The 12,174-nt window shown below is 33.5% G+C and overlaps 1 protein-coding gene across 1 annotated transcript; it reads left to right on the top strand.

Annotated features, from left to right (window-relative positions):
• The first annotated feature begins 1,698 nt into the window (after positions 1–1,698).
• Positions 1,699–5,404, top strand: LOC114728664 (laccase-4-like). Its single transcript, XM_028915591.1, has 6 exons — positions 1,699–1,879; positions 2,835–2,986; positions 3,137–3,381; positions 3,495–3,623; positions 3,959–4,876; positions 4,972–5,404. Exons 1-6 carry the CDS (start codon positions 1,781–1,783, stop codon positions 5,100–5,102), a joined length of 1,674 nt encoding a protein of 557 aa, XP_028771424.1. The 5' UTR covers positions 1,699–1,780; the 3' UTR covers positions 5,103–5,404.
• Positions 5,405–12,174: the final 6,770 nt, after the last annotated feature.

Below are 12,174 nucleotides of genomic sequence, written 5' to 3'. Positions count from 1 at the left end.
AGAAAATCCTTCTAACAATGATAGCTCTAACTAATACACTTAATTATAAGGATATTTTAGAAAAGACAACACATATTTATTATAAATAACTAACTTAACTACTTTTTTAATCTCTTAAATTAGTCAACTAGCTCTTATAATTAGGACCGAAGGTAATATTTCTATACTTATTTTACTCATCTCTAGCAAAAAGAATTAATAAATGCCCAGAACTAATTATATAAATTAGTGTAAACCATCAAAATTGTATGAACTATAATTAAAAACGGATTAAATGAACGTAACTAGGCCACATATTGTATGTGAAAATTGGGCACAAAGAGGCATTCTAGAGAATCCTCTTTACAACGGACATGTTTAATTTCAACTACTCTGGCATATGGGAAGAATTTAATAAATATATAACAATTAAATGGTGGATAAAGTACACATCCTCTCTCAGTTAAATAGTTAACTATATAACAATTAAATAATTATGAAGGAACTTTTAAGAAATATGATGATCTCTATCTGTTATGGACTACATGTTCTTAAAAGTATAAATAGATATTATTAATTCAAAGTGGTACATTGAGTAATATTTTATTTATTGATAAGTTAATTAATTAATATTTTGGAGAGGCGGCAGCTGCAACTAGAAGGAAATGAGAAACACAAGGTGTTAAATAACTAATCGGTGGGACAGCGGTCAACAGAAGGAATGGTAAACAACCAATCCTAAAATCTTTAGCTTTGAGGGAAGAAGCTTGTTTATTTTGATGTATTGGTTCTAATATCAGCCAGCTATCCCTGAAAGCCATTCTTCACCAATAATTAAATTTTTGTTGGACTAACAATCCCCCACAGTGCTTGTTACATTTCACCTACTATATCCCACCACCCCCCCCCCCCCCGCCCCCCTATTTTGCCTTTCTTGAACGCCAAAACCTTTGAAATATTTCTCCTCTTGGACCAAAAATGGGAATTCATGAATTTCATTCTACTCATTTCTCTTCTTCATCATTTCAAGTTGAAGTTTGTTCTTATCACTACTTCACCTTTCCGCATACCAATATTTCAATATGTGTCACTACCTTGCTACAGTGTCTGGGTGTTTGATAGAAATATTAAGTAAACTGATACTATTACAATATTGAAACATTATTATGTGCGTTAGTATTTTTCAAAAGTTGCTGCTCTGTGTAACCAACCAGGAATAGCAATGACAAACTAGAAGTTACTTTTCTATTATTCTTGAAAAGGCTATTATCTTCTTAATTGTTCTATTTATGTCACATCTGATCTCAGGCGGCAATCTGTTTCTTCATTCGATTCCACCAATTGGCATGTTAGATGGGATTGTTGTACTTTACCCAATGTGGTTGGACCAAACCCAGCATCAGACCACCTAGTTATGTAGGAAAAATTAAAGAAAAAAATTAAAGGGGGCATCACCCTGAAGCTCAACCATCTTAGCTTCGAAAGATGTCTTAGTTTGATGGATAACTACTTTATGTAATACACAAGAAAATAACAGAAGTTCCTAGCCAGCTTTTCATTTTCTTCTCAGTTCACTTTTTCCCCTTTTTTAATTCCTTTTCTATTTTGGAATTTTATACTACAGACCTTACGTCTGAGTTAGCATTCCTCCAACCAACTGATTAAAAGGACATTGCAACAGTGAGTGTACATACCTCTTTATATAATCAGTTCCATTTCACAGCAGACAACAACGAAAACAGAGACATACGTGTTTCTGTGTGCTCACAGAACAATCACACACACAGACAGAGCTCAACCGATGGGTATGGCAGCTGCATGGATTCGAGTCATTCTGCTAGTTGCTGCGTGCTTGCTTCCTCTATTTGCGGAGGCCAGGATTAGGCACTACAAGTTCAACGTAAGTGCAATATAATGCAGTTTTTATTTGCATGCAACCATAATGAAAGCAGAGATAAAAAAAAACGAAAGCAAGAAAAGGAATGAAAATGAACTTCAAGTTTTATTCCATCACGGTCAACTAAAATGCCCTCATTTCAATACATTTTGATTAGATTATTTGATTGCATGAATATTAACTGGGATGGGAGTTCAGAGTTTAGTTGAATGAGTAAATTCTGGCTACGCCAAAACTGACATATTTCTTTGCTGCAAAGAACAGGGAGTTTTAAATGATGCCTCATCTTCAAATCTTAGCACGCAAAAGTGTTAACAAATCCTGTAGATAAGATTGAAAAGGCACAAATTATGAAAGCAAATGAGCGTCCTTTTCCATTGACATTGCATCTTGATAACATTCTGCAGTCCTTAGAAGGGATAGCTAAGCATCAGTAAATGTCTGCATATTAATTGGATTGAACCATTTTCTTGCAATTTACTTCAAGACCTCCCATTTTCACAATCATGGTCGGTTTCCAATACGTGAGTTTTCCTCCCCACGTGACTCCTTTTTTTTTTTTTTTTAACAGACCCAAAGGAAAAGCTTGCTCATAAAGAATATTCATTCTTTCTTTTAGCTAATCAATATTTCATATTAATTAAGACATCCAGGCATGGGAATAAGATTACCAAAATTCATCTAATTAACAGGTGAGAATGGTATCAAATTGTGTACAAACGGATTTCAAATGCTGAAAAATTGCCCATACAACAATATGATTTTTTTTCTTGTCGGCAAAAAAAAAAAAAAAATTCCCCCTTTTTGACGCATTTTCCACCCATTAGTTCAACCACACAATGACGTAAAGGCCCAATGCTACAAAATATGACTCAGCAAGGCTTTATCAAACAGCAAAGCGCCTATGATATAGTTGAGCAAGGCAATCAAGTTTGGTGAATGTTAATATTTTATGCAGGTCGTGATGAAGAATGCGACGAGACTGTGTTCAACCAAGCCCATAGTAACCGTCAACGGAAAATTCCCAGGTCCCACCATCTATGCTAGGGAAGATGACACTGTTCTGGTTAAGGTGGTCAACCACGTCAATTACAACGTCAGCATCCACTGGTGGGTACTCAAATCTCAAATTACTGAATGATTCAACATCTATCTTTCAATACTTTTACATGAGTAAACATGTTGAGAAATCCGAATCTATACCTGAAAAATTAAGAAATTTTCAAGTTTTAGACCCTTTTCTTTTCATGTATGTTTCAGGCACGGTGTCAGACAGCTTAGGACAGGTTGGGCTGATGGGCCAGCGTACATAACACAGTGCCCAATTCAACCAGGCCAGGTCTATGTGTACAACTTCACCATCACAGGCCAGAGGGGTACACTCTTTTGGCATGCACACATCCTCTGGCTCAGGGCCACTCTCCATGGAGCCATTGTTATCATGCCCAAGCTTGGTGTTCCTTACCCTTTTCCCAGACCCCACATGGAACAAATCATTGTGTTGGGTTAGTTCTACTACCTTTTATCTTTTTCCCTGCTCAACAGTTTAAATTGTATAATAGTCAAACGGGATGAAAATCAAACCTCATAAATCTCATTTTACTTCAATTTGGGTTAGGTGAATGGTGGAAATCAGATACAGAGGCTGTCATTAATGAAGCTCTGAAGTCTGGGTTGGCCCCTAATGTCTCCGATGCTCACACCATCAATGGCCACCCAGGTCCTGTCCAAGGTTGTGCTTCGCAAGGTAAAAGCCAAAACCTTTCCCTTAAGCTTAAACAGGCTCTATCTATAAAATTAAATCAAATTCATTTTTAAAAAACTCCGTTATTTCGTTAGAGATACATTTCACTCAGAAAAATATGTCCTGATACATCTTCTCATAACTGATTTGATTTATTTATCTTTGGTAACCAACTTTCTAAAACTAGGGTAGCTGCGTGAAGCCTATAACCGAGAAATTGGTTAAAAATAATAATTCTTGATGAAACCAGAGGGGGAAAAAGCAGAAAACATGAAACAGGAAAGTATGGCTAATTCCCATACCAGGAGACTTACTATCGTCTTTTCCTTTGCGAGCAGGATTCAATTTTCAAGTTGAACAGGGAAAAACCTACCTTCTGCGAATTATCAACGCTGCACTGAATGAAGAACTCTTCTTTAAGGTTGCAGGCCATCAACTCACAGTGGTTGAGGTTGATGCAGTCTACACGAAGCCTTTCAAAACAGACACCATAGTCATAGCACCAGGCCAGACCACAAACGTCCTTCTCACAACCAACAGAGCCACGGGCAAGTACTTATTTGCAGCATCTCCTTTCATGGACGCTCCCATCATAGTAGACAACAGAACAGCCAAAGCCACATTACACTACTCAGGCACTCTCGGTTCCACAATGACCACCCTCACTTCCCTTCCTCCCAAAAACGCAACACCAGTAGCCACAAAGTTCACTGACTCTCTCAGAAGCCTAAACTCAAACGCCTACCCTGCAAAAGTCCCCTTGAAGATCGACCATTCCCTGTTCTTCACCGTCGGCCTCGGCGTCAACCCCTGTGCTACTTGCGTAAACGGAAGCCGTGTGGTTGCCGATTTCAACAACGTTTCCTTCGTGATGCCGAACATTTCTCTGCTCCAGGCACATTTCTTCAACATTAGCGGCGTTTTCACCGACGACTTCCCCGCTAAGCCTCCGGTGATGTTCAACTTCACCGGAACACAGCCGGCCAACTTCGCGACCACAACAGGGACGAGGCTTTACAGGCTTCCTTACAACTCAACAGTCGAGTTGGTGTTGCAAGACACAGGAATGATAGCACCTGAAAACCATCCAATTCATCTTCACGGCTTCAATTTCTTCGTGGTTGGCAGAGGAGTTGGAAATTTCAATCCCAAGAAGGATCCCAAAAACTTCAACCTCGTCGACCCAGTGGAGAGAAACACAGTTGGTGTCCCGGCGGGTGGATGGACAGCCATTAGGTTCAGAGCTGATAATCCAGGTAACGTTCTTCTAATGCCACAAGTTTTAGCTTTAAATTCTAAGATTATTTAGACAACAATTTTGCTTACTGGTGTTTGGTGATTGAATTGACAGGGGTGTGGTTCATGCATTGCCATTTGGAAATTCACACGTCGTGGGGACTGAAGATGGCATTCGTGGTGGACAATGGTAAGGGACCAAACGAGTCTCTGCTTCCACCTCCAAGCGATTTTCCCAGGTGCTAAGAAGAAGAAGAAGAAAGTGCATGTATTTTGATTGCCCATAAAAGCTGATAACAAAATTTTCTTGAAGCAAGATAAGGAGGGGAGAAGAAGCAAGGCTTTGTAGGGAAATAAAATCAGATGTGATGTAACTTCACTTTTATTACTGTCATTATTATTTCATTATTTGATATCGCATTCACGTTTTTGAACTCATATTTTCCCCTTCTCGAGTTTATTTTTTGGTCTCCATGTAACAATGCATGCAATGGGAAAGAAAGTCCCAAGGATTTGCAATAAAGTTGAATGGTTTTAAACCCTCGTATCATTATAGTGTACAAGTTAAAATCTTTATCAAGTTCTGAAGATTTGTTAGCCTTAATTGTCTTCTTATTATATATTAACTAGTAGTTAATATAAAAGCTAATTTAACTTTTAATTTGATCAAAACCCCAATTTATTTATTTTTATATTTATTTATTTTTCTCAAAACAGTTCTTGTCGTAATTGCACGTGTCAAAGTTTTCATCAAATGTTAAAACTAACATGCTTGATTAATAAGAGTATTTTGAAGAATATGACACTTGTTTATTATAAATAGCTAGTTTAATAAGCTTCCTTAATCTATTCAAATTAGTCAGTTAGCTCTTATATTAAAAACAAAGGATAGTAACCTTCAAGAAAACTGGACATTTTTCCCCAAAAAAAAAAGAGTAAGCTAACGTGTCCTGTTTTAGATATGACGGAGTTCACTGAGTGAGCTTTGAGATGACTTCAAACTCGAATATATTTGTTTGGGCTGCCCTGTAGGGATGAATTCGGGTTGGTTCGGGTCCAAATTTAAAGTGTGGTTTGCGTACTTTTGGTTAAAATAGAATCTGAACATTCCCAAAATACCAATAAAAGCAGCTGGAATCTGAATGGAGCCCAATGGGAGGCAGAAAAAAAGGAGGGGGAGAGGTCCTTGGGAATAAATGCTGTGGCCCTGACATATGAGAGTTACAGGAGTTGACTTTGCAACAGAGCTTCGTGGCTAGCCAGCTATGGCGGCTTTCTATGGAATGAGCCTTCTTTATTTGAAACTTTTTACATTTCTAAGCATCATTTTGAAATTTAGTCCCCATCACACCAGAATAATTGACTTGTCTAATACATGACTTCTTCTTTTTTAATGCAAAATGACCATTATCCAAAAAACAGGGTTTGATTCTACTCTACTAATTAAATATTATATTGACAATGCTTGAACATGATCTAATATTTCTGGATATCAAATACCTCCCATAATATTTATGTAACTCATAAATTTTCTCCTCTTATTTGCTTTTTACTTTCCTCCCATACTTTAATTAATTAGTCACACGCAACACTTATTTCATAGAGTCCTTCAAAACAAAAGGTACCCACAGATCAAAAAACACACCTCCCAGAATTTGCATATGATCTTTGAATTGTGTCCTATTGTTGACAAGGTTTTTTTTGGTATTTTGAATAATGAATGCTATGTGCATTAGGCTGTCACTTGGAGCGTCTCAAGAATAATAAACAAAATTACTTCGGTATTATGAAATGGATCCAAAATAAAACCACAAAAGTAGAACAGAAAAGATAAAGACAAGAGAATGAAAAAATAGAATCGAAAAGTAAAGTTGTCAACAATGATTTCATGAGAATATCACGTGATAAAAAGAGGACTATATACATAGATCTATCATATAAAGTAAATATAAATTTGGCTAAAAAAAAAAGTAAAAAGAAAAAGACGTGATAAAAATATTATTTTGATATGTGAAAATGAAGCTGCAGTCCGAATACATAAATATAATGTTTCTATAGAATATATGGATGTTTATGTGAAAATAAAGATTTTCACAAATAATTATGATGAGAAAATTAATGGTGGAGGTAGTGGAAGTTATTTGGAAAAAGATGAAAAGGAAGAGATAAATAGACATCCATATAATATTCATAACATTCAGCTCTTTTATTTAATTTTTATTTTACTATTATACTTGTAGCTCGTGTTAAATGAACTGCAAAACAAATCTAGAAAATATATGTTCTCTACAAAATGAATAAATGATTGTGCAAAGATGAATGAATAATAAGTTAATAATTCTTCAACTGATGACCACGAGGCTCAAAATTGGATAGACACTTCAAAAAATAATGGGCACATTTATATAGTGAAAGTCAATTTGAATAATTATGAATAAATAATCAATTATGTATACATCTTCAGAGTACGAATTTATTAAAAACGAAGTATTATTATTATTATTATTATTTTCCAATCAGGACTGTTGAATTATTAATTCTGGCTTGGCAAATTGAATAAAAAAACTAAGCATTAACGGTGAAGTGTCATGTATGGATTGGTTGGGTTAGGTGAACCTTGATGGTTGGGAGTGCACGCGCCCGCACGTGAAATGATGGACTGTGCGCACTCACCGGAGACTTTAAATGGAATGGATCGTGAGAAAAGGAATCTTTCCTTTTTTGGAAACATATTGGTGGGACCGGAGGTAGTATTAAATTAATTGTTAATTCCATTATATAGGGATATTTTAAATTTATTGGCAAAAAAATGGGTATTTTAATTCTATTATTTGTTATTTTAAAAATAATCATAATATATACGCATATAAAATAAAGCCTCTGTGAATACAAACAAATGTCCCGTCGCTACGGGACCATGAAGGGACATCAGCAGCTCGCTCACATGTCCATTATTAAATCTGAGCAAAAGTTTTTATTTGTATATGTCTTTTAATTTAATTTACTTTTTGAATCATTATTTTTATAAAATTAATTAGCTGAACAATTATTTTCAATGTCATGCTTCTGTATTTTTTAAAATAAAAATTTTAAAAAAAGAGTAATCCATATTTGATTTCAAGGTTAAAAAAAAAACCGCATTTGATTTGAGTAGCTCAAATAATGGAAAGTTTAAAAACGACTCGCGATTATTTTACGAAATGAATGAGAATGCCAATATTAATTTAATGTTTAATATTTTTCTGAAAAAATGTTTTTTTCGGTAATCTAAGACAACTAGAAGGGCATTAAATAAACCCACATGTAATAAAAAAAATTTTGAATTTGAATATACGTCAGGGACGGTTTGGGAAGTGGTGGCTTGACATTTTGTTCATTAATTTAATTTATTTCTTTGTTTTGTAGTATTCGTCCTCTTTTTCGGAAATTAAATACCGTATTGACCACTCAGTATATGTACAAATAATTATTGCCAACGTAAAGGCAAAGAAAAGTGTTAATGCCTTCAAAAGTAATTTTATTTAATTGTTAGCATCATTAATCATCTCCAACATAATGCCAATGAAAGCGTTTGTGCCTTCAAAAGTGTTTTCCGAGTTGGCCTCCGAAAAAAAAAATTCAAAAGCGTTTTTACTATTCAATTTAAAAATGTTTGAAATTTTGAAAATAATATTAAAACAAAAGGATCAATGTGTTTTCTTTTTTGGACCGAAGAAGAAGAATCAATGTGCTGTCTTTTTCCTGAAATAGAATATTGATTATGCTCTGCTGTGCATTTTTGTTTGTACATATATCGACCCCATATTTATAATCACAAAATAATTGTGTTCAATATATTTAAAAAATATATTAAAAAATAAAATAATCATGTCAACAGTTTATTTTCTATTTACTTTAATACAATAATGTATTATTATGAAACTCAATTTTTGTTTGGTTGGATTATTATATCTAGGGTACTAAAGTTAGGACATTTATTTTATTTAGATGAAAAATAAAATTATCAGGTGGAGGCAACCAAAAAATTGTTTTATTTTATTTAGTTTTCCAAGAAGTGGATGCATGAACCATCGAACTAACAACGTGAATACGTACAGACTGGAGACTGCGGGACAAATACTGTTCCAAAAATAGGAGGACTAGCAACTTGACATAATTACATTTTTAAAATAATAAATAAATAAGCATGAATCAATATTCTCAATTTCATTAATATTTCTTTCAAAAATTTTATGCGCTTAAATTTAATTCTAATTCCGTATATAACAGGATAATACCCCAGCGATTAATTAATGAACCCTTATAATAGTTTAGTTATTGCCATGCTTGTGATGATAATCCCTCATGTTCTTTTTATAAGATTTTTTTAATTAAATTACACAGTTTAAAAAAATAGTTAAAATTTAACTTTTTCTTTTTAAGTATGTCCTTATTTGATAAGAAAATAAATAAGAAAGAGAAATACTAGTAATGATATAAAGCATGAAAGAAAATAGAGTATGAGAAAAATATAAGAAAAAATATAAAATTAATTAAACGAAAAATTGGTGAAAATACGTTTAAAGATCAAACATCCTAAGTAAGATTTTATAAAATAAAAAAAAACCAAACCAATTCAAATTAACTTCACCAACGGGGGTTGGTTCAAGTGGTAAGTGGACTTGATACCGCTTAAACGAGGTCTCGAGTGCGAGTTCAGCGTATGCAGAAATTCTCGTTGGGAGACTCAACCACCACAGCAAGGTGCGAGACGCGGATCGGATCCAGATGTAGTCGGAGCAAAGCTCCTATGAATTGGGTGGGTAACCGAAAAAAATTCAAATTAACTTCAAGATCTTATAAAAAGGGCCCGGAATAGTATAATGCTCTTTTGTTTTATATTCATTTGCTCCTATTCATAAGTCATCTCTAACATGTTTCAAAGTAATTAAAATTTAAAAAACCTTCAAACCTCTTAATATCTTGTGACTCTTCTGCAATTTGCGATTTAATACATACACTTTGCAAGAAAATAACAATCTACATAACGCTAGGCAAATGATAAAAGAGTAAATTCGTTTTAAAAGTAAGATTAAAAAACTTCTTCTCTTATAAAAAAAGGTGAGATAAGTATTGTTTTTACTAATTAATGATATGAATATCTAATATGACAATGTTAAATTTGAGTATTTTCATATTTAATTAATGGAGTGGCTATTCTAATATGTTTTTCATTGCTATACAGAATTTTTGGACTTGTAACTAACCTTGTTAAAATCGGAGTAGCATAAAAAAAAATTTCTTTTTTTGTCCTTTTTACTTTTGGTCTAATTACAATGAATATCTTATCTAATAAATTTTTTGATCAAAATATGTTATCTAATAATTGGCTCCTTAATACTGTTATGAAATCACGCGATTCATAAACTTGATCAATCACACAGAAAAACTTGTGCATATATTTTTTATGATGATTCCATCAAAATATAATAAGCATATGATTTCTCAGCTGAAAGGATCATACCTGAAAAAGTCATAGATTTTTACTAATATTAAAGGTGTTTCTTTTTTCGCTTTTTATAAAGACTATATATATTGGAAGAGTTATAATTGCACAAGTAAAACTACACGTGTAGTGGAGTCATGAGTTGAGTGCAATGTAAGGACTGTGGAGGGACGTCAGAGAAATTGAAAGCTTCAGCTTCCCACCAACCAGGGGATATGGCCATATAGATGCCATAATCGGCAAAGTTCCCCGAGATCGAAATTACCCCTTTTAGAATGTGAAATTTAAAATCCACCGCATTACTTGACCAAACTTTTGAGCTTAAATTTTTTCTTGTTACTAGTGAATAACACAACTAATTATATATAGTAAATTTTAATAAATCTAAGAAATGAGACATGCTATTAATATTTTTGTTTATTATTAATATGATATTGTTGATATTGATTTTTGTTGGAAATTCAGGTGTTAAGCGGCGAATCGGTATCTTATACACTTATTTAGAGGTCAGAATATTTATATATTTTTAATTTATATAGATTGTTTGAATTAAACTTCAACATTTTTTTTACAAAGGAGGAATGGTTCACTTTAAGTTTTCTGTTATAGTCATATTTACAGGGCAAAGTGAGAATATTTTCTCATCATTAATATAAGTTATCTCGTTATATTTATTATGAGAATTATACAATTTAACATATAATGTATTGTTCAGTATACTTTTATTTTATTGAAAGTATATATATTAAAGAGAGTTGAAGTTGAGAAGTTAATAAATTTTAATTTTAAGTTTATAAGATTGATTATTTTTCTAATTTTAATAAAACATGTTTATGATATTTCATAAATAGAATCAGAGAAATATTCCAACGCACACTTAATTACGAGACAAATGAGACAGGAATAGTATAAGTATGTCATGACCATGGAGAAGTTCATTTTTTTTTTTTGGATTACTCCATCCGGTATCCCAGGGAAATAGGCGTCTTTCAGCCGTGACAACGTCCCCACACTAATCCGGATTCGGAGGCTTGCAAGGATCCATACGGACGGCGCTCCCTGACCCCTTGGAGTGCTGCGTTCCCACGTCTCGAACCCGAGATCCGTGGTTAAGCTAGGACGACCCCAGCCAGTCGACCTAATCCCGCGGGGGTTGGAGAAGTTCATTGAATGTAAAGGTATGGGCAGTGGCCGCTGGTGCCCCCGTGTTGTTACTCACCCAAGTGACCCAACCAACCTTGCGTCCTTGCCCTCCTAAATGCCACGGCAAATCAAATATATATATATTATAGATATAATATTTATTACACATCTAGGTTTTAATATAAAACTAGTTGAATAATTTGAGTATATTAAAAAAATTAATTAAGTCATTTATCTGTAACAAATAGATGTTGTCTTCCTAATATACATTTGATAATCATATTATTAACTACAACTACGATTTGATGAAATATTTAACATGTGCAATTATTACAATGATCATCTTAAAAAAGGATAAATTAATATAACAAATGAATTGGATTGAGATCTTATATTTTAAACTAAGTTGAACGTCAAACTAACTTTTATATTAATGATCGGAAGTGGCATATTATAAAACATTTGTAGTGCAAATTCTGATGTGTAAGATGTTCTATAAAATTTTTATCGTAATTAATACATTTTTACATGAAATGCTTATGAGTATTAAATTTGCTTGCTCCCCAATATTTTGTCTCGTTAAGATTATATAATCAGTTATTGGTACTTTGGTAGTAAATAACGACAAAGTTAGCAATAAATCAGGGTGTTATAACTAACGGACTATTTTTTTCTAAGCAAAAATGTGTA

The sequence above is a fragment of the Neltuma alba genome, unplaced genomic scaffold (assembly GCF_004799145.2).
Source record: "Neltuma alba isolate B1F8T4 unplaced genomic scaffold, ASM479914v2 tig00012565_pilon, whole genome shotgun sequence".
Lineage (NCBI taxonomy): Eukaryota > Viridiplantae > Streptophyta > Magnoliopsida > Fabales > Fabaceae > Neltuma > Neltuma alba.
This window is presented reverse-complemented; position numbering and strand designations above follow the sequence as displayed.

What these genes read in the sequence shown, in the direction of transcription:
- LOC114728664 (XM_028915591.1), top strand. Translation starts at nt 1,781, where the DNA reads ATGGGTATGGCAGCTGCATGGATTCGAGTCATTCTGCTAGTTGCTGCG. An exon ending in TTAGGCACTACAAGTTCAAC is followed by an intron (nt 1,880 to 2,834) that starts GTAAGTGCAATA and finishes TATTTTATGCAG; the next exon opens with GTCGTGATGAAGAATGCGAC. An exon ending in CCAAGGTTGTGCTTCGCAAG is followed by an intron (nt 3,624 to 3,958) that starts GTAAAAGCCAAA and finishes CTTTGCGAGCAG; the next exon opens with GATTCAATTTTCAAGTTGAA.